Source organism: Dasypus novemcinctus, unplaced genomic scaffold (genome assembly GCF_030445035.2).
Source record: "Dasypus novemcinctus isolate mDasNov1 unplaced genomic scaffold, mDasNov1.1.hap2 scaffold_330, whole genome shotgun sequence".
Classification (NCBI taxonomy): domain Eukaryota; kingdom Metazoa; phylum Chordata; class Mammalia; order Cingulata; family Dasypodidae; genus Dasypus; species Dasypus novemcinctus.
In genome coordinates, this window is record NW_026688294.1 from 43,044 (window position 1) to 64,671 (window position 21,628).

At 50.4% G+C, this 21,628-nt stretch overlaps 1 protein-coding gene across 1 annotated transcript in view; it reads left to right on the forward strand.

Annotated features, from left to right (window-relative positions):
- Window positions 1-12,016: 12,016 nt before the first annotated feature.
- SRL (sarcalumenin) overlaps window positions 12,017-21,628 on the forward strand; it is a 43,226-nt gene continuing 33,614 nt past the window's right edge. Inside the window, exon 1 of the mRNA XM_004474326.5 lies at window positions 12,017-12,227. Coding sequence (XP_004474383.1) covers window positions 12,167-12,227 — 61 coding nt within the window. The 5' untranslated portion in view covers window positions 12,017-12,166. The remainder of the gene's footprint in view (window positions 12,228-21,628) is intronic.

Below are 21,628 nucleotides of genomic sequence, written 5' to 3' on the forward strand. Positions count from 1 at the left end.
GCATTGTTGTGAAACATTTGTAGCAAATTATGAAAGCATCCTCAAGGCATTACTACTAACTACAGTCCACATTTTACATTTGGTGTATTTCCCCCCATCCACCCTATTATTTTTTTGTTGTTCATAAATCATACAATTTATCCAAAGTGTACAGTCAGTGGTATTTGGTATAATCATAGAGTCGTGCATTTATTACTTTAATCAATAGTAGAGCATCTTCATTACTCCAAAAAAAAAAAACAAAAAAAAAATTACTATCATACCTATAGGTAGAGCTACTAATTACAGATCCTCGGGTGCGCTTTCACCATTTACATTCATTTCCAAACATTTCCGAACATCTTTTTAACAAGTCTGCACAGATTAAACCTCAGGATTTTGAATTCACCCTAAGTATTTAGGTTTTGGTTCTGCAACTTTTGACAAGTGCATACGGTTGTATAACCACACGCCACAATCAAGATATAAAATAGCCCCTACTCCCCGCAATTTCCCCAGGCACCTTGGTGGGGTCACTCCTTTCTCGCACTTGGGCGCCTGGCACCCACTGACCTGTGCCCCGTTTCTATAGTTCTGCTTTTCCCAGAATGCCGTCCAAATGGAATTGTACAGTATGCAGGCTTTTGAGGGTGACGTCTTTTATTTAGCATTATAAATGGAAATTTTTCTCTGAGTGTACATACGGAGCTAATTATTTCCCTGTTAGAAGTGCCCTGAGGAGAGGGGCTTACGCAGGATCTGGGCGGGGACGCCCCTCCCAAGGCCAGGTGCACGCCTGCCCTCCTGGCAGGCTCCACGCAGCTCCTAAAGGAAGCAACAGAGGGCGCTGCTGGGCCCAGGACTCACGGCCCCAGCTAGGGCGGAGGCCCCGCCTCCTTCCGGTCCCCGCGGAGCTACTCCTTCCCATTGGCCGGGGGCGGGGCCAGGGCGCCCTCCGCCCACCCCACCTCCATTTCCCGGCAAGCGTTGGCGTGCGTGGTAGGCTTCCTCACTAGCGGGCGGCGGAAGTCAGAGGCGCGGCCGCGGGCCCGTCAGTGCGCATGCTCCTGGGCGCCTCAGGCCCTCGCGCGCACTCCTGCCAGCGCGCACGCCTGGCCCCGCCCCCTGCCCCGCCCCCTGCCCGCTCGCGCTTTCTCGCCCGTCCCGCACCCCAACGCCTCAAATGTGCGGGTCGCGACTTCTGCGCTCGGGTCGTCGTGCACCTTTCCCTGCCTCGCAGCCCCCGCGTCCCGGGCGGCCCCTATGGCCACCTGCCTCTGCCCCGAGGACGAGAAATTGCAGGCCCGGCCGGGGGGTTGGGCCCGGCGCTGTCCCACAGGAGGACCGGGCGAGCCGCGCGCGTGTAACAGAATGTTCTAGAAGCCACGTTAGAAAAGGTAAAAAGAAATGGGTGCACTTGATTTTAAGGATATATATTTTAACCCAAGTATCCAATTATTTCGACGTGTGATGAATATAAAAATTTTTAACGTTGGTTCTCCAAGCAGCCTCTTGTTTCCAACCCTTCTTGCTAGTGGCAGCAAAGAACCTCAAAAAAGTGGCCTTCGCCTAATTGCCACTATCCAAAGCTTATACCGCCACACTTCATGGGCAGAACCTATTCATATCCAGCAAGTGTCCAGTGTAATTTTAACTTTCCAACCATTCCAAATAGGAGGAGGATGCAAATGGAGGTTGAGAGAAGTAATCCAAATATCTTTCTGCAGTGATTTTACATGTCTTGTGCCAAACCACATTAAACAGGGCAGCCACACGATAATCTTGATTAAAAAATAACACACACACATATATAAAGAATTTCACATTCTTTTTTTCCTTCCAAGTCTTGAACATGTGATGTGTATTTTGCACCTGGCAACATGTCTTTGTTTGGACAGTCCCCCTTCAAGGGCACAGTAGCCCGGGGAGGCCCATGGCTTCCATATGGGACAGCACAGGTTTAGATCATTGGGGGAAAATCGGAGCCGCTTCCGGCTGGAGACAGCATGGTGAATTCTGCGGGCAGTGCTGATGCTGGTCTGGGAGGGGAAAGAGGTGGGATCTGGATGGTAGCGAGCCTCCAGGTCACATGAGGAAGTTTGGATTTTATTTCTTGTGAAGGGGGCGTGGGGTGGCAGTGACATGATCAATGCAAAATTCAACAAAACACATTTTAAAAACTCACTGTAGTATAGCATTAACACATTCAGAAAAGGGCACTTACCAGTGATAATGCCGTGGATTTTCACACACTGAACATAGCCCAGCACTCACCAAGCCCCAGGAACTCCCTTGTGCTTTCTTCCTGTTCCTAGCCTCGAGTGGTTTGTTTTACTTACTTACTTACTTATTTATTTTTCAGAGGCAGGGGGATTGAACCAGGACTTCATATGTGGGAAACCAGTACTCAGCCACTTGCTTTTTTTTCCAGGAGGCACCAGAATCTCCCATATGGGAAGCAGGCACTTCAAGTAATTTATTTTGTTGTTACTGTTTTTTTTCTTTTAATTTTAATTTTGAATGATTATAGATTCATGCAAATAAACATATAGGGAGGTCTCAGACACTCTTCACTCAGCCTCCCTTTTAAAACTGTAGTGCAGTATTGAAACCAGGTAACTAATATAGGTGTTTATTTAGTTTTTACCAGTTGTATATGCACCCATTTATGTGTGTGTGCACATACAATCCTGTACTATTTTGTATTCTCACCAGCCACAGATCAGAATTTCAGTTGCTCTGTCTCCTCACCAGCATTTGGTATTATCAGCGTTTAAAAAGAATGACGGGAAGTGGATTATGGCTCAATGGATAGAGCTTCCACTTACCGTATAGGAGGTCCAGGGTTCAAACCCAGGGCCTCCTGGCCCATGTGGTGAGCTGGCCCACGTGGAGTGCTGCCGCGCGCAGGAGAACAGACCCAGGAGTGGTGCCGCTGCCACCCACTTGAAGAGCTGACACAGCAAGATGACACAACAATACAAGGTGCAGCGAACTAGGGAGCTGAGATGGAGCAAGAGAATGATCACCTCTTTCCCACTCCAGAAGGTCCGAGGATGTTCCTGGAGCTGTCTAATGAGACTACAACAGACACAGAAGGACGCACAGTGAATGGGCACAGCATGCAGAAACGGAGGGAGGAGGGGGGCGAGAAATAAGGAAAACATTTTTAAAAAATAAAAAGAATGATGGAATGCTCAAGTGGTTGAATTCCTGCTTCCCACATGGGAAGGTCATGGGTTCAGTTCCTGATGCCTCCTAAAAATGAGTAAGCAAACGAAAAAACCAGCTCGGGAGCTGATGTGGCTCAGTGGTTGAGTGCTGGCTTCCACATATGAGGTCCTAGGTTGAATCCTGGGTCCTGGCACCTCAAAAAAAAAACAGAAAAGAATGATATTTTAGCCACTCTGGAAGTGGTGGAATCTCGTCATGGTTTAATTTCTGTTTCCATAGATTAGTTGTGCTTTTTCTAGAACTTCATAGAAATTGAATCATGTGGTACAAACACTCTTTGACTTCTTTTGCTCAATATAATGTCTTTGAAATTCGTTTATGGTTTTGTATATAGCATCAGTTCATTTTCATTCCTGAGTAGCATTCCATTGTATGAATACAACACACTTTATCCATTCACCTAGTGATGGACATTTAGGTTGTTTCCAACTGTGGCTATTATTATTATTATTATTTTTTTAATATACTATTTTTTTTTTTTTTAGATTTTTTTTTTAATTTTTATTTATTTAATTCCCCTCCCCTCCCCTCCCCTCCCCCGGTTGTCTGTTTTCTGTGTCTTTTTGCTGCGTCTTGTTTCTTTGTCCGCTTCTGTTGTCGTCAGCGGCACGGGAAGTGTGGGCGGCGCCATTCCTCGGCAGGCTGCTCCCTCCTTCGCGCTGGGCGGCTCTCCTTATGGGTGCACTCCTTGCGCTTGGGGCTCCCCTACGCGGGGGACACCCCTGTGTGGCAGGGCACTCCTTGCGCGCATCAGCACTGCGCATGGGCCAGCTCCACACGGGTCAAGGAGGCCCGGGGCTTGAACCGCGGACCTCCCATGTGGTAGACAGACGCCCTAACCACTGGGCCAAAGTCCGTTTCCCCAACTGTGGCTATTATGACTGTGTTTTAGTAGGTGCTGTCCTCCAAATAGATTGTTCAGACTCACCCCCCTGCCAACGGTGTGTGAGATGTAAAGCAGCAGTTTCAGGAAATGGTTTGTTCTAAGCGTGGTGGTGTTGATTTTCAGTCCTTGGGTCTCCCCCCATCTCCCCAATTTTAAGGGATGCTATTAGGAGCAAACTTACTGTGAAATGTGTTACACCTGCTCTAAGAATGTTCTCAAGGGATTGTTATTTATGCCACATCCTCTCTATAAGGATCCTCAAAGAAACTCATGTCGTTTCTCAGCAGCAGGAATTATTTCACTTCTCCTGAACTGTTGCTTTGTTTTTATTTTAAGGACACTGTGATTTGGCAACTGGTCAAGTTACAGAAATGGGAGGAACTCATGTATAGTATATGTGTGTGTCTGTCTGTGTGTGGTTTGTTTTTGTGTTCGCCTTCTGCTGTTTCTAATCCATGCTTGCTGGCTGTATTTTATGACTCCTTGGGAGCCATCTTGATTCTTTCTTGGTATAGTGGGGTTATAAATGCTCCTTGTGCTAGACTTGGGGGCAGTCACCCCAGCTCTGTTGGATGCTTGAAGGGGCTGTCTAGCTGAAGAGGGGGCCTCCCTGTGACCTTGGCCTCCTTAGCAGTTGACAATGTGGCCCCAGACCAGTGTGTAGAGCACATGCAAATTCTCAAGCAGCCTCTTGGAGCCAGCCGGCCGGCCACCCTGTTCTTAACCTCTGATTTCTTTAGCGCTCGCTCCAGCCCCTCCCCCCAGACCACCCCATCCTTTCCTTCTTCAGTGGCTGTGGCCTCTGGATTGCGCCTTGCTGGCTCGCTCACTCTCTGGAGTGCTTCTGCTTGCCTCCCTTTTCCCTTCAAGTCCCGGGGTGGGGGTAGGTGAGTGCCACGTTGTCGCCCTCCTTTGTCTTGATCACCTCTCTTCTCCAACCCCCCTGAGCTACAGTTTGCTCTGTTGATTGACAAGAACACATGCTGACTGAGGAGGGCCCAGGACGGGGCGGAATGGCCCTGAATCCCGCACCTGTAAAAGGAATGTGGTCCCCAAACCGGCTTTCTGCCCACCCCACTCTTGTGTTGAAAAAGGAGCTGATGGCAGCTGCCAAGTTTCCTGAATTAGGCGCCGAGGTCTTGGTGGATCACCTCAGGGTTAAGTGAAACAGGAAACGGAAAAGTGAGGAGGGTGCAGGTGCTAATCAAATGCCAGAGATGGGTCGCTTCACTCTCCCTCCCACCCTGTGGGCGATAGAGTGGGTGCTCTGAAAATTCTGCTAGCAAGGAGAATTGACCTGTTCTCTTCTCCCGTAGGAAGGAGGTAATGTTAGGCAGGCTGGACAGGCACTGAAGGTAATTCGGGGACTGCTTGCTGGAGGCATCTTCATTCTATAGGGATTCTTGACGTGTGTGGCCCTGGCTTCTACTTGAAGTTGGGAGAATCTGGAGCACTGCAGCTAATTCTAGGCCTCCCGCAGTATTCAGAACAACAGGGCAGTCGCTTTCGAGGTAGTGAGCTCTCTGTCACTGGAGACATTCAAACGTCGATATCTGTCAAGAGTTATTGTGGGGAGGATTTCTGCACTGGGTGGGAATTTGGGTCCTTCTAAGATAGATGATCTCTAATTCTAAGCGAAAGGGGAAAATACCCTCGGTGAGGGTTTGCCCTGTGTCAGGATAGAGTGTAGAACAGATCCACACAGAGACCTGAGTCACCAGGGTCGGCCTTGTTTTCCCTGCTTCTGGAGGAGCTGCGTTGTTCTGAGGTGTGCAGATGTAGCAAGTCAGCCACCAGAGAGGACCTGAACTACGGGAACGACATTTCAGCCGGGGCTCGTACTAAGATTCTGGTTAAGGAGTCCTTTAGCCTTTTTTTTTTTTTAAAGGTTTTATTTATTTATCTCTCCCCACCCCCTTGTTGGCACTTGCTGTGTCTGTTCGCCTTTTTTGTTTCTTTAGGAGGCACTGGGACCTCTGATGTGGGAGGGAGGTGCCTAATTTCCTGAACCACCACCGTTCCCTGCTTTGCTGTGTCTCTCATTATGCTTTTCCTCCTGTGTCTCTTATTGTGTCAGCCTGCTGCGCCTGCTGGTTGCATCAGCTCGCTGTTTTGCTCGTCTTCTTTAGGAGGCACCGGGAACCTCTGCTCCCTGCTTTGTTGGTGTCTCTCATTAGGTTTTTCTTCTTGTGTCTCTTGTTGCGTCATCTTGTTGTAACAGCTTGCCACCCCTGCCTGTTGCGCCAGCTCACTGTCTTCTTATAGGAGGTACCAGGAACCAAACCATGTAGGAGGTAGGAGCCTAATGACTTGCGCCATATTCGCTTCCCAGTTGAGCCACATCTGCTTCCCCCTTTGGCCTTTTATATCCTCTCCCACCCCTCCCCCCACCATCACCTGCTGTTCACACTTTATGATAATTCATTGAATGCCATATCTACGGCTTCTGTACTTTGCAGTGTGTGGGTTATAATAGAATGAAATGTTAAAATATTTAACCCCCTAGCTTTTCATGTGTTCCTCACAACAGTTCTGTGAGGTCGCTGTCCTCTTTGACTCCTGAAGAGACTGAGGTCCAGTCTTCCTGGCTTACCCAAGATCACAGGATTTGTGGCTCTGAGCCCTGCCCGAGGCTTTTTCTCTAACAGAGAAGCGAGGTTCCCTGATAGAAACTCAAGAGAAGCAGCTGTCCTAGAGTGATGTGGGGAAAAAGAGGAGGTGGGGTGAGGAGAACCACCCAGACCCTCCCCCCCAGACCTTTGTTTAAGGGCCTGGGACAGGTGTGACAAAAACCTTTCCTCTCCTTTGCAACCCCCAGATTCCCAAGAGTCCTTACCCTGCCTTGACTTGTCCCCACTGTTGGAAGTGCCCTGTCGTTAAGGACACCACTTGTTGGATAAATCCCTCAACGCTATTTGGGCCCAACATGTGCAGTGACACTGGATACTGGATTCCGAGACAAGGACATGGGCTGGGCTGATGCTGACAGTAAGAGGCCCCGGGCTGTGCTTCCACAGAAGCCAGTGAGGCCTGAGAGCAGGAGGAAGGGATGTTGGGTTTGGGAGGGCCTCCCCCAGAGGACATGTGTCCCCAAGTCGTACCTAGACCCAGACTCTTAGGGTAGAAGTGAAGGAAACTATTTGCTTGGAATTCCACCCCAAATATCTGGTTTCAGCTTGAACTTTTGTAGGGACGGGGATCATCTTATCAGCCAGCCTGACCCCTGCTTGCAGCTTAAGCCCGAAAATTCTTTACTTTTAGTTGAAATGTGTCTTTATATAGCTCTCACCCATCAAACCTCACTCCGCCCCCAGGAACCACCTGGAGCAAGCCTACTCTTTCTTTCACACTGTATGACTTCAGGAAGTGAGACATAGCTGCCAGGTCCCCCAAATAAACATTACTGCCTGTGGCATTGACTCCCCGGTTTTGAACTTTCTTCTTCAATAGGAGAAAGTTCCCCCAGGGATATACTTCTCTCTTCTCCTAAGAAATTCTCAATGACCACATTGTTCCTGGGGCATGTGGCTCTTAGACTCAGAGCCACAGTAGCTCCTGCCACATGCCTTCCATCCCAGTGTAACTACACCCCTAAGATTCCACTCTACTACCTTTCTAGGCTCTTAATTCCTGCTTGAAGCGGTAGATAAGGGAAAACCTAGATTTATAAAGTACCGACTGGGAGGATCCTTTACTTTTATACAATAATTCACCAAGTGATTTCTCTAGAGTTTGGGCAGGGAACCTCAAGCTACATCCCAAATCCTGCCTGATGCTTGTTACCAAGTTTTACGGGGGCATCCACTGGAATCCATGGCTGCTTTCACATGACAGTGATAGAGTGGAAGAGTTGCTGGTGGCCGTCAAAGCCTAAAATGTTTACACCTGGCTCTTCACAGGAGAAGTGTTGTGGGCCCCTCCTCAGGCACTGGACGTGGATGTGAAGGCAGGAGTACATTGTTAAACTCTGCTAAATCCCACTTCTTCCCTCTCTCTCACATGCTTCCTTCCCATTCATTTGAGCACTGTCAGCCTGAGACAGTCTGGAGCAGGTGTGCCTGAGGCTTCATGCCTTCCGAAAATGGGGGTGAGGCTCCCGCAGCCGGCTTGGGCTGTGGCAGCTGTTGTCTAAAGGCTGTGCTGAGACGGCTGTGCTGGGTGATGTGATGTGAAATGAAAAGGGAGACTTCAAAAGGCTAAATGAGGGTTAACATTTGGGTATCTTCAATTGAATTTGCCTGTTTAAGCTTCCTTGTTTTTCAAACAGGCTGTCTTTAAATCAAATATATTTCACCTTTTAAGCAGTGCTGGGTTCCTGGTTTCCCTTGCTGCCTGGGTTTGGGTTTTTGTGGCTTTCTTTCCCTCTTCAGCCCATGCCTGTTATATGTTCTCCATACCTCCCCACAGTCCTCACTCCCTTTACCTGGCATGCTAATTCCTCTTTTCCTAATGGCCTTATCCTGGATTCCTGGGAAAAGCCATGGGATTAAGTGTTAGATCTGGGTTCAAGTTAAGACACCTTCATTCCGGTTGTGTGATACTGAGCAAGTTACATTACCTTTCTGAGCCTCGGTTTCTTCATTGTGAAATGCTTATGATAATACCTTCCTCTTATTACATGCAAAGCATCTAGTATATAGTAGATGTTTATCTGATTTTTAGTTCGTTTTCTCTCCCATGACAAACTGCTACCTCTTCCCCTCACAAAGAACGCTTCCCTCAGCCTTGTACACAGAGTAGATTCGAAATTGGTAACTTGTCAGTTCTCCCAAAACTGATGAGAGGAACTGGAATAGTTAAAAGTTTTGAAAAAGAAGAACCAAGTTGGAGGGCTAACACTACCTGATTTCAAAACTTACTAGGAAGCAATAGTGATTAAGTCAGTGTGATATTAGCAAAGGATGGACATATAAATCAATGGAACAGAAGAGACAGTCCAGAAATAGATTCCCACATAGATGGTCAATCAGTTTTCAACAGATGTACAAAGGCAATTAAATGGGGAAAGGAGTGTTTTCAATAAATGGTGCTGAAACAGTTGCATGTCCAAATGTTAACAAAAAAACAAGCTTCAGTCCACATCTTGTAACATATTCAAAAATCAGCTCAAAATGATCATAGACCTAAATGTAAAACCTAAAACTATTACACTTCTAGAAGAAAAGAAAAAAATTGTGACCTTGGGTTAGGCAAAGAGTTTTTAGATATGATAGCAAAAGTATAATTCATAAAAGGATAATTTATAAATTGAGCTTAATCAAAATTAAGTATTTCTGCTCTTAAAAAGACAGTTACAATACCATTGACAATAGCACTAAAAAGAAAGAAAAAAAATATTTAGGACTAAATCTAACAAGGTATGTATAAGATCTGTATGTGAAAAACTACAAAACTCTGAAAGAAATCAAAGACTATCTAAATAAATGGAGAGTTACTCCATTTTCATGAATTGAAAGACTCAGTATAGTTGTCAGTGCTTCTCAACTTGATCTTTAGATTCATTGCACTCCCAGGCAAAATTCCAGCAACAAACTTTTTGTGAATATCAACAAACTGGCATTTGGAAAGGTAGAAGACCCAGAATAGGCAACACAACACTGAAGCACAACAGAGTTGGAGTACTGACACTGCCCACTCTCAAGATTTACTCTAAAAGTACATTAATCAAGATAACGTGGTGTTGGCAAAATAATAGACATATAGATCAGAGGAACAGAACAGAAAGCTCAAAAGTAGACCCACACAAATAGAGTCAACTGACCTTTGACAAAGGAGCAAAGGTAGTTCAGTGGAGAAAGGATAGTCTTTTCAACAAACGGTGCTGGGACACTTGGGTGTTCAAACACTAAAAAATAAATCTGGAGCCAGACCTTATCCCTTTCACAAAAACTAACTCAAAATGGATAATGACCTAAATGTAAAACTCAAAACTGTAACATTAAAAAAAAACAAACCAAAATCTGGGTGACCTTGGGCTTGGCAATGAGTTTTTGGAGGCAACAGCAAAAGCATGATCCATGAAAGAAAAAATTGAGAAGCTGAACTTCTTAAAAATTTAAAACTTCCGGTTTGCCAAAGATACTGTTAAGAGAATGAAAAGACAGACCATAGACTGGGAGAAAATATTTGTGAATCACATATTTGATAATGGACTTTTATCCAGAATCTATAATGAGCTCTCAAAACTAATAAAATGACCTATTGAAAATATTTTTAACATATACCTCATGAAATAAACACAGGAAAAGATGTTCAACATCATTAGCCATTAGGAAAATACATTAAATTAAAAGGAGATACCACTTTCTATCTATGAGGATGGCTATTATTTTAAAAATTATAAATAACAAGTGTTGGGGAGGATGTGGAACAATTGGAACTCTGAAACATTGTTGGTGAGAATGTAAAATGGTACAGCCATCTTAGAAAAAAGTTAAGACACCTACCTTATGACCTAGCCATTCCACCCTTAGGTATTTACCCAAGAGAATTGACAGCATACATCCACACAAAGAGCTGTACACAGATGTCCATAGCAGCTTGATTTGACAGCCTGGAAACAACCGAAATTTTCATCAGCATGTGAATGGATACCAAATTGTGGTCTGTCTATCCAACAGATTACTACTCAGCTGTAAAAAGGAATGAACTACTGAGACATGCAACAACATGAAGGAATCATGAAAGAGTTATGCTGAGGGAAAGAAGCCAGATAAAAAATATATGTACTGTTGAATTCATTTTACAATCCAGGGAATGCACATTCATGTATAGGGACAGCAGGGCAGTGGGTGCCGGGGGAGGGGTAGCAGGGAGAGATTCCAGAGGGGCGTGAGGAGACACTTGGTGATGAGGAATATGCTTGTGACTTTGATTGTAGTGACAGTTTCGTGGTTAAATACACATGTCAAAACTTAACCACATTGTAAACTTTAAATATGTGTGGTTTGTGGGTGTCAATTGTACCTCAATAAAGCTATTTTTAAAAATACGAAAGGGAACATATGTGGCTCAAGTGGTTGAGCTCCTGCCTCCCACACGGGAGGTCCCAGGTTCAGTTTCTGATGCTTCCTGAAAAAACAAAAACAAAACAACAAGCAAAACAAACGATAGAGCCAACTTGGGAGCGGATGTGGCTCAGTGGTTGAGCGTTGCTTCCCATGAGCGAGGTCCCATGTTCAGTGCCCAGCTCCCATACCTCAAAAAAATTAAAAAAAAAACCAAAAACATGAAGCACCTAGTACATAGTAGAGGCCTCCCCTCTCAGCAACACCCTCCCCTCCAGCCGCACAGGCCGCGTCTGTGCTTTCCCTCGGCTTCATAAAACTGGCACCCAGGTCGTTACGTGCCCTTAGGGAAATGGCATCAGAGCACTTGGCAGTGGCGACCGGATCCTCTGGAACCCCTGTGCCAGTGGGGATGGTGCTCCGTTCCTTCATCCTCCCACTTATGTCATTGCAGCAGAAGCACCTGCAGCTCCCCATCCCCCGGGTCAGCGTTCTCTCTTCCAGACATCTGGGAAGTTTGGGCTCCCAGCAGTTGAACCCCAAAAGTCAGAGGTCACAGGTTTTCCCAAACCACCATTATGGCGCTACACCCCTGACCTTTGGGAGGGGCTAAAAGCACATCATCAGTGGTGGCAAATGGGATCTCCTTGGACGTACCCTACAATTTTTACTGTCACACGTGGGTGTGTCGAGATCATTGACTTGCCCCCAATTTTATATCCCGTTTGTGCAAGTGGTGGGAAGACTTGGGTTCCTAGCTCCTAGACCTAATCCCAAGGGCTGCCCCCCTCCCTCTCCATTACCCCCACGTGTGACCCATGTTGTGTGATCCCAGAGTTGCTCTCGGTGGAGAGAATCAAATCCTGGCCCCGCCTGCCAGGCCCTGGCAGCTGAGAAAGCGATAGTGGCCGTGAGCCTTGCAGGCTGTCAGGGTCTGTGCTGCTTCCCCATCACGTCTGCCCAGTTGCCCTAGTGACTGTGTGACCCTTCTCCCCCTGCCGCTGCCACCAGCAACGTATAAATAGAGGTGCGGAGCAGCTGGGCTCTCTTGGCAGTCACCATGAGGGCGCTGGTCCTGCTCGGCTGCTTCGTGGCGTCGCTCCTGCTCTCGGGACAAGCAGGTACGCCCCCCTTCCCCTTGTGCAGGCAAGGCCCAGACTGCGACCCCGGTGCTTCCCTGAGGTTATATTTTTATTGAGTGGGCAGGGGTGCTTTGGCGGTAGACGAAGGACGAGCCTCCGTTCTTCCCGGAGGCTGATGGCAGTTGTACTCCTTGCTGGTCTTACCCAGCTGTCACCGTTCTCTGTGTCCTTGGAACCAGCAGAGATCTGGATAGTGGTTGGGGGCTGGTAGGGTAGGCCAAATGGAGTGGCATGAGCCTGGGGCAGGTGGCGGAGGCAGGAGCAGTTCACTGTGGGTGCTGGGGAAGAGGACCCCAAAAGTAAGACTGGAGGCAGCTCCAGGACGGACAAAGCAATGCAGTCCTCGAGCAGGGGGAGCCCCTGGAAGTCATTTGGTTGAACCTCCCTGGTGGAAGGCCTCAGCTCTTGCTGCAGACCTGGGCTTGCATGCCTGAAGACGGGAATGGGGGGTAGGAAGGGCAAGGAGGGGTTCATTGGGGAAACTGTGGGGTAAGAGTTGGGGTCATTTTGGATGGGAGTGCAGAGATTGGGTTGGCAACAGAATTGGGCATGGCTCAGAAGTCAGATGAGACCCCGTTGGGTTAGAGCCTCGGCTGGAGCCCGGGGCTTCCACCAGGCGGGGGGCGCAGGCGCTGGCGTGCCGTGGTTCTCCTTTGACGTCTCAGCACTTTGTGTAGCAGAGGTGGTGGCTTGAGTTACAGCCTGGCGGTTATTTATAGGCTGCCAGGGAGCACCAGATCATTTTGCCACCTCTCTTGTTCCTGAGTCTCCTGGGCCTGGCTTCCCCTTGGGATGCTTTGTGGGGGGAGGTGCTCGGGGATCTCCCTAGGAATCCCGGGCTCCCCACTTTGTCCTTTCGCGACTTGGCCGTCTTCACTTGGCCCAAACCTGAGTCTTAGTAGGACTTTGCAGAGGGGATTGTGGGGGCCTGATCGCCCAGCTTCTCGGGTCTTTCAGGTTCTGCTTCTGGAGCCTGGGGGGCCGCAGGGGCACAGTGGTAGCAAGGGGAGAAAGGCGTGGGCAGGGGCGGGATCCTGTCGGGTGGGGGGCTCCGGCCTCGTGTGTGCTGGGCCCTGCCCTTGTCTGCCCTTGGGTTAATTTGGGCCCCACGGCCACAGTGGCTGCACGGTGAGTATTCCAGGCTGTCAGGTGGCTAAGTATGGAAACAGCCCTGTAACCGGATCCTGCGCCCCAGCCACTGCCCCCCTCTCCCCTGCGCAGCCCCTCCTCTGCTCGGTCCGGCCCCAGCTGCTGCCTCGCCCAGGCTGCCCACAGAGCAGGGCTCCAGGAATTTTTAGCCTTTTAGGGACATCCTTTATCTTTCCGCCCAGCAAGGGAACCGGACATCTGAAGTGTTCCCTTGCCCTTGCTGGGTTTCTTGCAGCGGGGACAGGAGACAGGCAGGCTTCTTGTGTCAAGACCCCACGGCGGCCTCTGCGCCTGGGCTCCGTGGTGTGTGTCCATCCCGGCCTGCCTTCCGGGGGCTGTCCACCATGGGGAAGGTGCCAGCCCTCCTCGTCCTCGCTCACCGCTTGGGCTGCGGATTCTTAACCTGGATGAATTTATCACTGCTCTGCTCCAGTTGCAGATTGCATAGCCCAAAAGCTGGCTTCCTCCAGCCCACCCCAGTGACAGTTACTCCTAGGGGCTGATTTCCCCCTAGAATTGTGCGGTGCCAGGTAAAGGCCACCCTACCCTGAGGCAGTGACTTTGCTGGTGAACTCTTCTTCCCACCCCACTGCACTGTGTCCTTCGCTCCATTTCCATTTCGTGTGTCCCTCGGCTGGTGGCAGGCAGACTTTCTCTCTAACCTCTTCCTTCCCTGCTTCCTGGGGTGGGGACCCTGCAGAGCTTCTCTTGCTCCTTTCTTCCCCCCACACTTTTCCCGTGTCTCTCCAGTCCCCGGCCACAAGACCACACTCCCTGGTCTCCCTCCCCCTCTCTAGCTTCCGGGGTCCTTGGTGTCGTCTTGGGGATAGGTCTGCTCAAGGACGGGGTAAAGGACCTAGAGGCAGCTGAATCGGCCGCCTCACTGTCCAGGTAAGGGAAGGGAAACCCAGAGAAATGAAGGCGCTCATTCAAGGTCAGGCAGCAGTTAGTGACAAGCCACAACCAGGCTGATGCTATTCTCATCCCACAGAGGACCATGTTTTCAGACAAGTCCCACCTCCCCTGGGCCTCTCTCTCTCGCTCTGACAGTCCTGACCCAACCTTATGGGCACCTCTCTGCCTCTTGGGGCATGTGAAGGGGTGGGGGGCGCATTCGGCCACCCAGTGGGTAGCTTCCCACAGTGGCAGGGCAGAGAGCCCTGCTTTGGGTTCTTTGACTCCCTAGAAAATGGGGCAGGGTTGGGGTTACTGAGAGAACATTTGTGGGTTTTAAGCTGTGGGCATTTGCAACTACAGGCTGAGTTCGAAACATCCTGTTCCTGCTCTCTCCCTGCTGTGGAGATTGGGGACAGGCAGGGGATTCTTTACTACCCATTCTTTGTCCCTCCGCCACATCCAGAGCATTTCAATGGGCGCGTGCAGATGTACTGTGGGATTGTCAGCCTCAAGCACCCGGGGCTGACCTGCCCCCTCCAGGAGGATGGTACTACCTCCTCACACCCCTGTGTTCGTTTCCTCAACAGGCAGTTCACTGCTCTTCATCCTCGGTGGAGAGGGCGGGTGAGAGAAGGTGGGGAGCTTGGGGGCCTTGGGGAAGAGGCAGGCCCCAGAAGCCTTCCTAGCACCCTGCAAGCTGTGTCCCCAGCGAGTTCATCAACTCCTTGGTGCAGCTGGACAAGCTTGCCGGGAACATCTAGTCCACCAATTCCCAATCAAGTCTGTGGGGTGGTGGTTTGGGATCTGTTAGTGATGCATCTCCCCAGAGAGTGGACCCCTTGCTTTGCAGCCTGTTAGAGCAGCAGTTTGGGAAATGCTAATTTTGTCCTGTGTTCAGGTATTATAGTTAAGGTCTAATAGTTAATGGCAGAGCTAGAGCCAGAATTCAGGTCTCCCCACTCTTGCTCCAGTGCTGTTCCACTTATTCCCCCAAAGGGTGTAGCCTAGGCCAGTTGCATCACACTGGCCATTTGGAGCTCACTTTGGTATAAAGGGGTAGGAAGGAGAGCTTAATCCTCACGGCCATGGCAGAAGACGGCTCTTTCTTCTCTTTGACGTGTATGGAGGAGCCAAGGTCAGGGCCTGAACGCTGTGCGTCCTGGTCTGGAGTGAGGGTGGAGCCTGTGGCTGTGGGGGGCTGGGATGGAGTGCCCAGGCTTAGCTGTCTGCTGGGCACATACCCAGCTCCAAACCCAAATCCATGCCTACGCGCAGCACAACCCTGACATTTAAATATTGCTCGAGTGCACAAAGCCCTTTAAAACACACTGCCACATTTCATAATTCACTTATTCACCACATATTTACTGAGTATCTACTCTTTTTTAGGTTTTGCACTAGGATAATTCAGATAGGAATTTGCCCTTGGCATGCTTCCAGTCCAGTAGGGGAGCTGGGACACCTTCCACCTTGCCTTGCACATGCCCAAATAAGACATGGATAATTGTCACAGGGGAGAGACAAGTCAAGTGAAATGGGGTTGGAGGGACTGGGAGATTATGTTTGAGTGGATCGGGAATTATTTTATAGATGTGGGGACATTTGAGCTGGGCCTTGAGAAGAAAGTAGGATTCAGACATGAAAAGATAGAAAGAAGGGAATTCTGGTAAAGGAGACCGCTCGAGCAAACTAATCAAGTCAGAAATGAATGGAGCATTTGGTGAGAATCAGAAAATACACAGTTGTTCAGTTTGGGTTAAGGATAGACAGAGTGAAATGGGGTTCGTGGGCTAAAGTGTGCTCGGCTGGTGAAGAGGACTTTCTCCTGCAGGCAGTGGATTACCCCTGAAGGCTTCAGAAAAATCTATCCGGCAGTTGTTTGTAGAAAGGAGTGGACTGAGGGGAGACTGTCACGAGTAGACAGCTATGTCAGAAAGCAAGGAGGAGGGTGTGAACTTGGGCGAAGTTGTGGGGATGGAGAGGAGGGGCAGATCCAGCAGATAGCTGGAGTAGAATCGGCTGAACGCCCTGCCCTGATGTGCCAAGGCAGGGAAGGGAACCCTTGCAGGTTGAGCTTAGCTCACTGGAAGGATCTTGCTAGAAAAAGCAGCAGAGGATGTAGGAGAGAAGACTAGATTTGAAAAGATCAGTTTGGATCTTTATGAAATTTGGCTGCCAGTGGGATATCTGAATGGAACTATTTAGCAGTAGTTAGAAATACGGGATTGAAGCTTAGGAGGAATGTCAGGTCTGGGACTCTAGAAATAAGATTCATTTAGATAAAGGTGAGGATGAGGCTATGAATTGCCAAAGAAGCTGTTGCAAGGGGAGAAAAAGAGGTTCAAGGACCAATCCTTGGGGAACACTGAGTTTGGAGAGTAGGAAAGGAAGATGATAAAGAAATTGGAGAAAGATGGGAAGAGATCCAAAAAGATACAGTGACCTAAAAGTTAAGGAAAAGGAATCTTCTAGAAGAATGAGTGGCCAACAGGAGTAAAGATTCCAGAGAGGTGTTGAATTGGACAACCAGGAGGTCACTGACGGGTTGCAGTAAAGGGCAGATTATGAGGAATTTAAGAGTATTTAGTGAGGATGTGGAAGCAACATATTCAGACATAGAGACTTTTTTAAAAAAAAGTTAAGTTTGGCATTTGGAAGAGATAAAGGATAGCTTCTATATATGGTTTGCAGGGAGAGAAAAAAATTTTAACACTAGAGAAGACTGTATTTGTGAGTCAATGGGGAAGGGTCCTATGGAGAGGGAAAGATTGGAGAACACAATGGAGAAAGGAGGTAATGAGACCTCAGCAGGCCTGAGGAGAGCAGAAAAGGTCAGGGGAGCCCTGTGAGGCAGCATGCCAGGGCTCTGCTGACAGCTGTGAAGAGAGTCCATTGTGCATTTGATGTCACCCATTAGAGGTGGACTCAGCACCCTCTGGGGTCCTTTTTTCCAGGAGCAAGAGTCAGCCAGGAAGCTGAACGCGGGAACGGGCAGGTGGCTCCTGGCCTGCACTGGGGGTGCTGTGGAGGGCGTGGAAGGCCACAGAGGGGAAGGAATCAGCCTAATGGTCCCAAGAACCCTGGGAGGCAGAAACCTTGGCCCCGAGTTGTATGGTGTTGAGCTGGAGGGCCAAGAGCAGATCCTGGCCTCCAGCACTGGAGAGAAATTGGGCAGAGTCGGAAAGACCAAGGCCTTGCGAGAAAGTCAGTGAGTCAGGGTGGTTAACCAGTTAACCACCGTGAGCTCTAGGGCTCACCATTGGGCTCCCAAGCCAGAATGCTCTACAGAGCAGAGGGTAAAATTGGGCTTCAAGCTCCCATCTAAGACGTTTATTCCACAAATGTCGATTGAGTCTACAATGGGCTGTATTTTGGCTCCATGAGGATTAATGAAGGTAGAAACCGGAGCGGGGGGCACAGGCCTGAGCTGCCAGGTGACTGCCTCAGTTCTTGCCCTCCTTCACTGGGGGGAGATGGGAGCAAGCCTGCGCTTTCCTCCTGGGGTGTCAGGCCTCTGCCCCTCCCATGCCATCCCTGGGATTCCCTCTGGAAAGAGGTTGCTGAGCAAGAGGAGCATGCCTGCGGGCTGGGTCCGTCCTGCCCTGTGTCTGCCTTGGGAGTGCCGGGCCCTCAAGACCCCCTAGTCTGCCTTTCTGGAGGCCATCTGCCAGAAGTCATCCACCCCATTGGGCTCCTTCCCCCCTTAGGAAGACCCTGCTCTGTGGTCCATTCCCTGTGACAAGACATGCAGCCAGGAAAGGTTCTGAAACTTTGAGCAACATGAAGGCTTACTTTATAGCTGAAACTGCCACTCTCTCCAATTTTATTTTTTTAATTCCCCCCCCCCCCCAGTTGTCTGCTCTCTGTGTCCATTTTCTGTGTTTTCTTTTGTGTCTGCTTACATTCTTGTCAGCGGTACTGGGAATCTGTGTCTCTTCTAGTTGTGTCAGCTCTCTGTATGTGCAGCGCCACTGCTGGGCAGACTGTGCTCTTTTCGCGTGGGGCGGCTCTCCTCAAGGGGCACACTCCTTGCACGTGGGGCTCCCCTACACAGGAGACACCCTTGCGGGGCTGGGCACTCATTGCGCGTATCAGCACTGCATATGGGCCAGCTCACCACATGGGTCAGGAGGCCCTGGGTTTGAACCCTGGACCTCCCGTGTGGTAGGAGGATGCTCTATCAGTTGAGCCAAATCTGCTTCCCTCACTTTTTGTTTTAAAGGATTCAGATGATTTTAGCTTGAGGAACACATTTCTAATGTAGAATTTCCTATCGCAAGATCTTACCCAAAGTCCTTAAATCACAGCATTGAAGTAATGCATAGCACATTGATTCTGAGCACAAAGAGGCTGGGCTATAAAACAGGTTTTCTCAAGCTGATCCTGAATGCATGCATGCGATGGTGGGCACAGCTATAGGACTGCCAAACTGGACTTACCCAGTGCCTGGGAGGCCCTAGTACCCTCTGCCCGTCCCCAGCCCTGCAGTCCTCAGCAGGAAGCGAAGGCGGCCAGGAGTTGACACCAGGATGGGTTGGGCTTTGCTGAGCTTCTGGGGCTGCGTCACCTCTGTGTCATCCATCTCTAGGACCAGGGAAGGCCCATCCCGTCTCTCTGCCTCATCCGGCTCCAGCCTGATGGTGGTTTTGCTCAGATTCAGTGTCCCAGGTGCTCCTCCACCTGGGGACACGCCTGCCCCTTCTCACTGCTTGTCCTCCCCACAGGGCTCCAGGAGCAGCATTCCTGAGCTGCCCAGTGGTGGGGGAGCAGCAGGGGGAAGCACGGGCGTCAGAGTGGCTTCTGCCTCACACAGCACCTGTCCTAATTTCTCAGGGCCGCCATGAAACTAGGTGGCTTAAGACATCAGAAATGTGTTGCCTCACTCTTCTGGAGACGAGAAGGTTGAAATCAAGGTGTCGGCAGGGCCAGGCTGCCTCTGGCGCTTCCAGGGAGGACTCCTGCCTGGTCTCCTCCAGCTGTCCTTGGTGGGCCCTGGCTTGTGGACGCATCTCTCCACTCGGCCTCTGTCACCACAAGGCGGCCTCCCCTCAGCGTCTCCCCCTTCCTGTGGCTGCCTCCCTCGGCATCTCCGTCTTCTCGTGGCCACCTCCCCTCTGTCCATGTCGCTCTTGTCTCCTCATCTAAGGGCACTAGTCCAGTTGGATGAAGGCTGCCACTCCATCAAGGCCTCATTTTGACATCTGCCAAGACTCTGTTTCCAAGGAAGTCTCGTTCTGAGGGACTGGGGTTTGGGCTTCAGCATATCTTTTTTGGGGACACAATTCAGTCCCTCAAGGACTGGGGCATTAGGTCAGCCATTCCGCCACCAGCAGGGCTTCTCCTGAGCCTGCCTACCCCTCCCCTCCTGCTCTTCCCTAGCTGCTGCAGAGGGCGGGAGGGTATGCCCAGGGGCCTCTGATTCTGAGGGCATCACAAGACCATGGTGCTGAGGGGGCAGCACCAGCCGGCGCATCCCAGGATCCTCTTTCCTGAGGTCATGTGATCAGGCCCACAGCAAAGTGTCGTTGCTGTTGCTCTATCCGATTCCAAGCTGGGGTCCCAAAGGATTTGGAGTGGGGCCTTAGCCTGGCCAAGGCGGGCTTGCCAGGCTCATTCCCAGGGTGTAAAAGTTCTCTACCCTTGGGAAGGCTGTCCTCCCTACTCCCCCCCCCACTCCTGTCCTCTTTCACAACCCTGCGAGCCCCTGACCCAACTCAGTATATTCAAGAAAAGGAGTGGGGTGCACAGGGGTCCACGCAGGGTCCTGAAGAAGCGGGCCTTCCCAGGGGGGCTTGCACTGTGGTCAGAGAAAGCAGGGTGCATGTGTGATTTGGGGTTGAGGGGCAGGAGGCGACCTGCAAGAGGCTTGAGGCGCAGCACCGTCTTGGCCTCTCTAAGGAACTTAGAGGAGAAAGAGAACTGGGGGCTGCCTAGTCAGACGAGGGAGGCGCCTGGCAGGGAATGTGGGGCAGGCGGGAGGCTGAGGCGGGCACGGGTCCCTCTCCGGAAGGCCCAGGTCCGCAGCCCGGAGGCCAGGTGCAAGGCCCCCACGGGCTGCCCTGTGCAAGCAGAAGCTGCTGGGTCTCTGCCCCCCAGCGCCGGCTTTTATTAATATTTGGGGAGAGGACATGTACTGGGAAAAAATATAACTAACACCCCATACGCCATGCCCTGGGCCGGAGGAGCAGGGCCGGGAGGTGGGCCTCAGAGGAGGGAGGAGGGACCACCCCAGACCACAGGCTCCAGAGAAGCCCGCGTCTTGGTCTAATTCTCTCGTCTTGGCATCACCAACACTTAGCACGTCGCATGGCTCATTGAAGACATTTAATAACTTCTGATGAATGAATACATGATTCGAACAGGCAGAGAGGAGATGGAAGAGCTTCTGAATATTGCTGCCATGGCAGGGCATGGCAGGGAGCGCTCAGATGGGCTCGCTTTCTCTCTAAGGTGGGGCTCATGCTGCGATGGGGGGGAGGTCAGGCCATGCCGTGGCTTGGGGCCCTTGAATGCCAAGCCCGGTGGCTCTTTCCCTTGGCTGGCACACGCTGGCTAGTCCCCTCCCCGTCTCCTCCCTCTGATATAATTTTGGAACCCTCCAGAATGATATGAGTGCAACCAGGTGCAGGCAAAGCCTGGCCTGGAGTTGTGGAGCTGCAGAAAGAGGACTGCCGGGAGCGCAGCCCAGAACTGAGCCAGGGGGAGAGCCCTGGGCTTGGGGGGCCCTTCTTTCTCCACCACGCCGCTGCCAAGACCATGACCCCTGGTCCTTCTCTAAATGGCCATTTGCTTAGGACCTAAGCCAGCCCACTGTCTCCCATGGAATTTTCCCTAGAGGGCAATAGGTAAAGACCCATTTTTCAGTGCATCCAGTGAAAAGTCTCCAATGTGCATCTGCTTCACTGCCTGTGGAGGTCCTGGGACAATTGCTTTCCACACCTAGTGCACCAGAGAGGGCTCTGGCCTTTTGTTGGTTCCTTAATTTCCCCTGTGATTCCTCCTACTCTGTATTCCAAGAGTCAGATGGTGGAAGATCTTGGATTTCTCTCATTCAGGAGCTGAGGAAGCCAGGGGTGCTCTCCGGGACCTGAGAAAGGGTCTGGGAAACTGGCTCCTGGCAGAGTGAGCTCAGGTGCAGGCTGTGACCGCAGCAGAGGTCCCAGGTGCACCCATCCCTTCCCTGTCTCTTCCTGCTGCACTTGCCCTTCCAAATTTGTGGTGAGGCCTGAGCCTGTTCCCCCCAAGAGTCTCATCAATAGAGGCTGCCCACAGGGAGGCAAGTGGCATCAGGGTGTGGGGATGGCACCAGGACTTGGGGACCTGCAAGGGCTAAT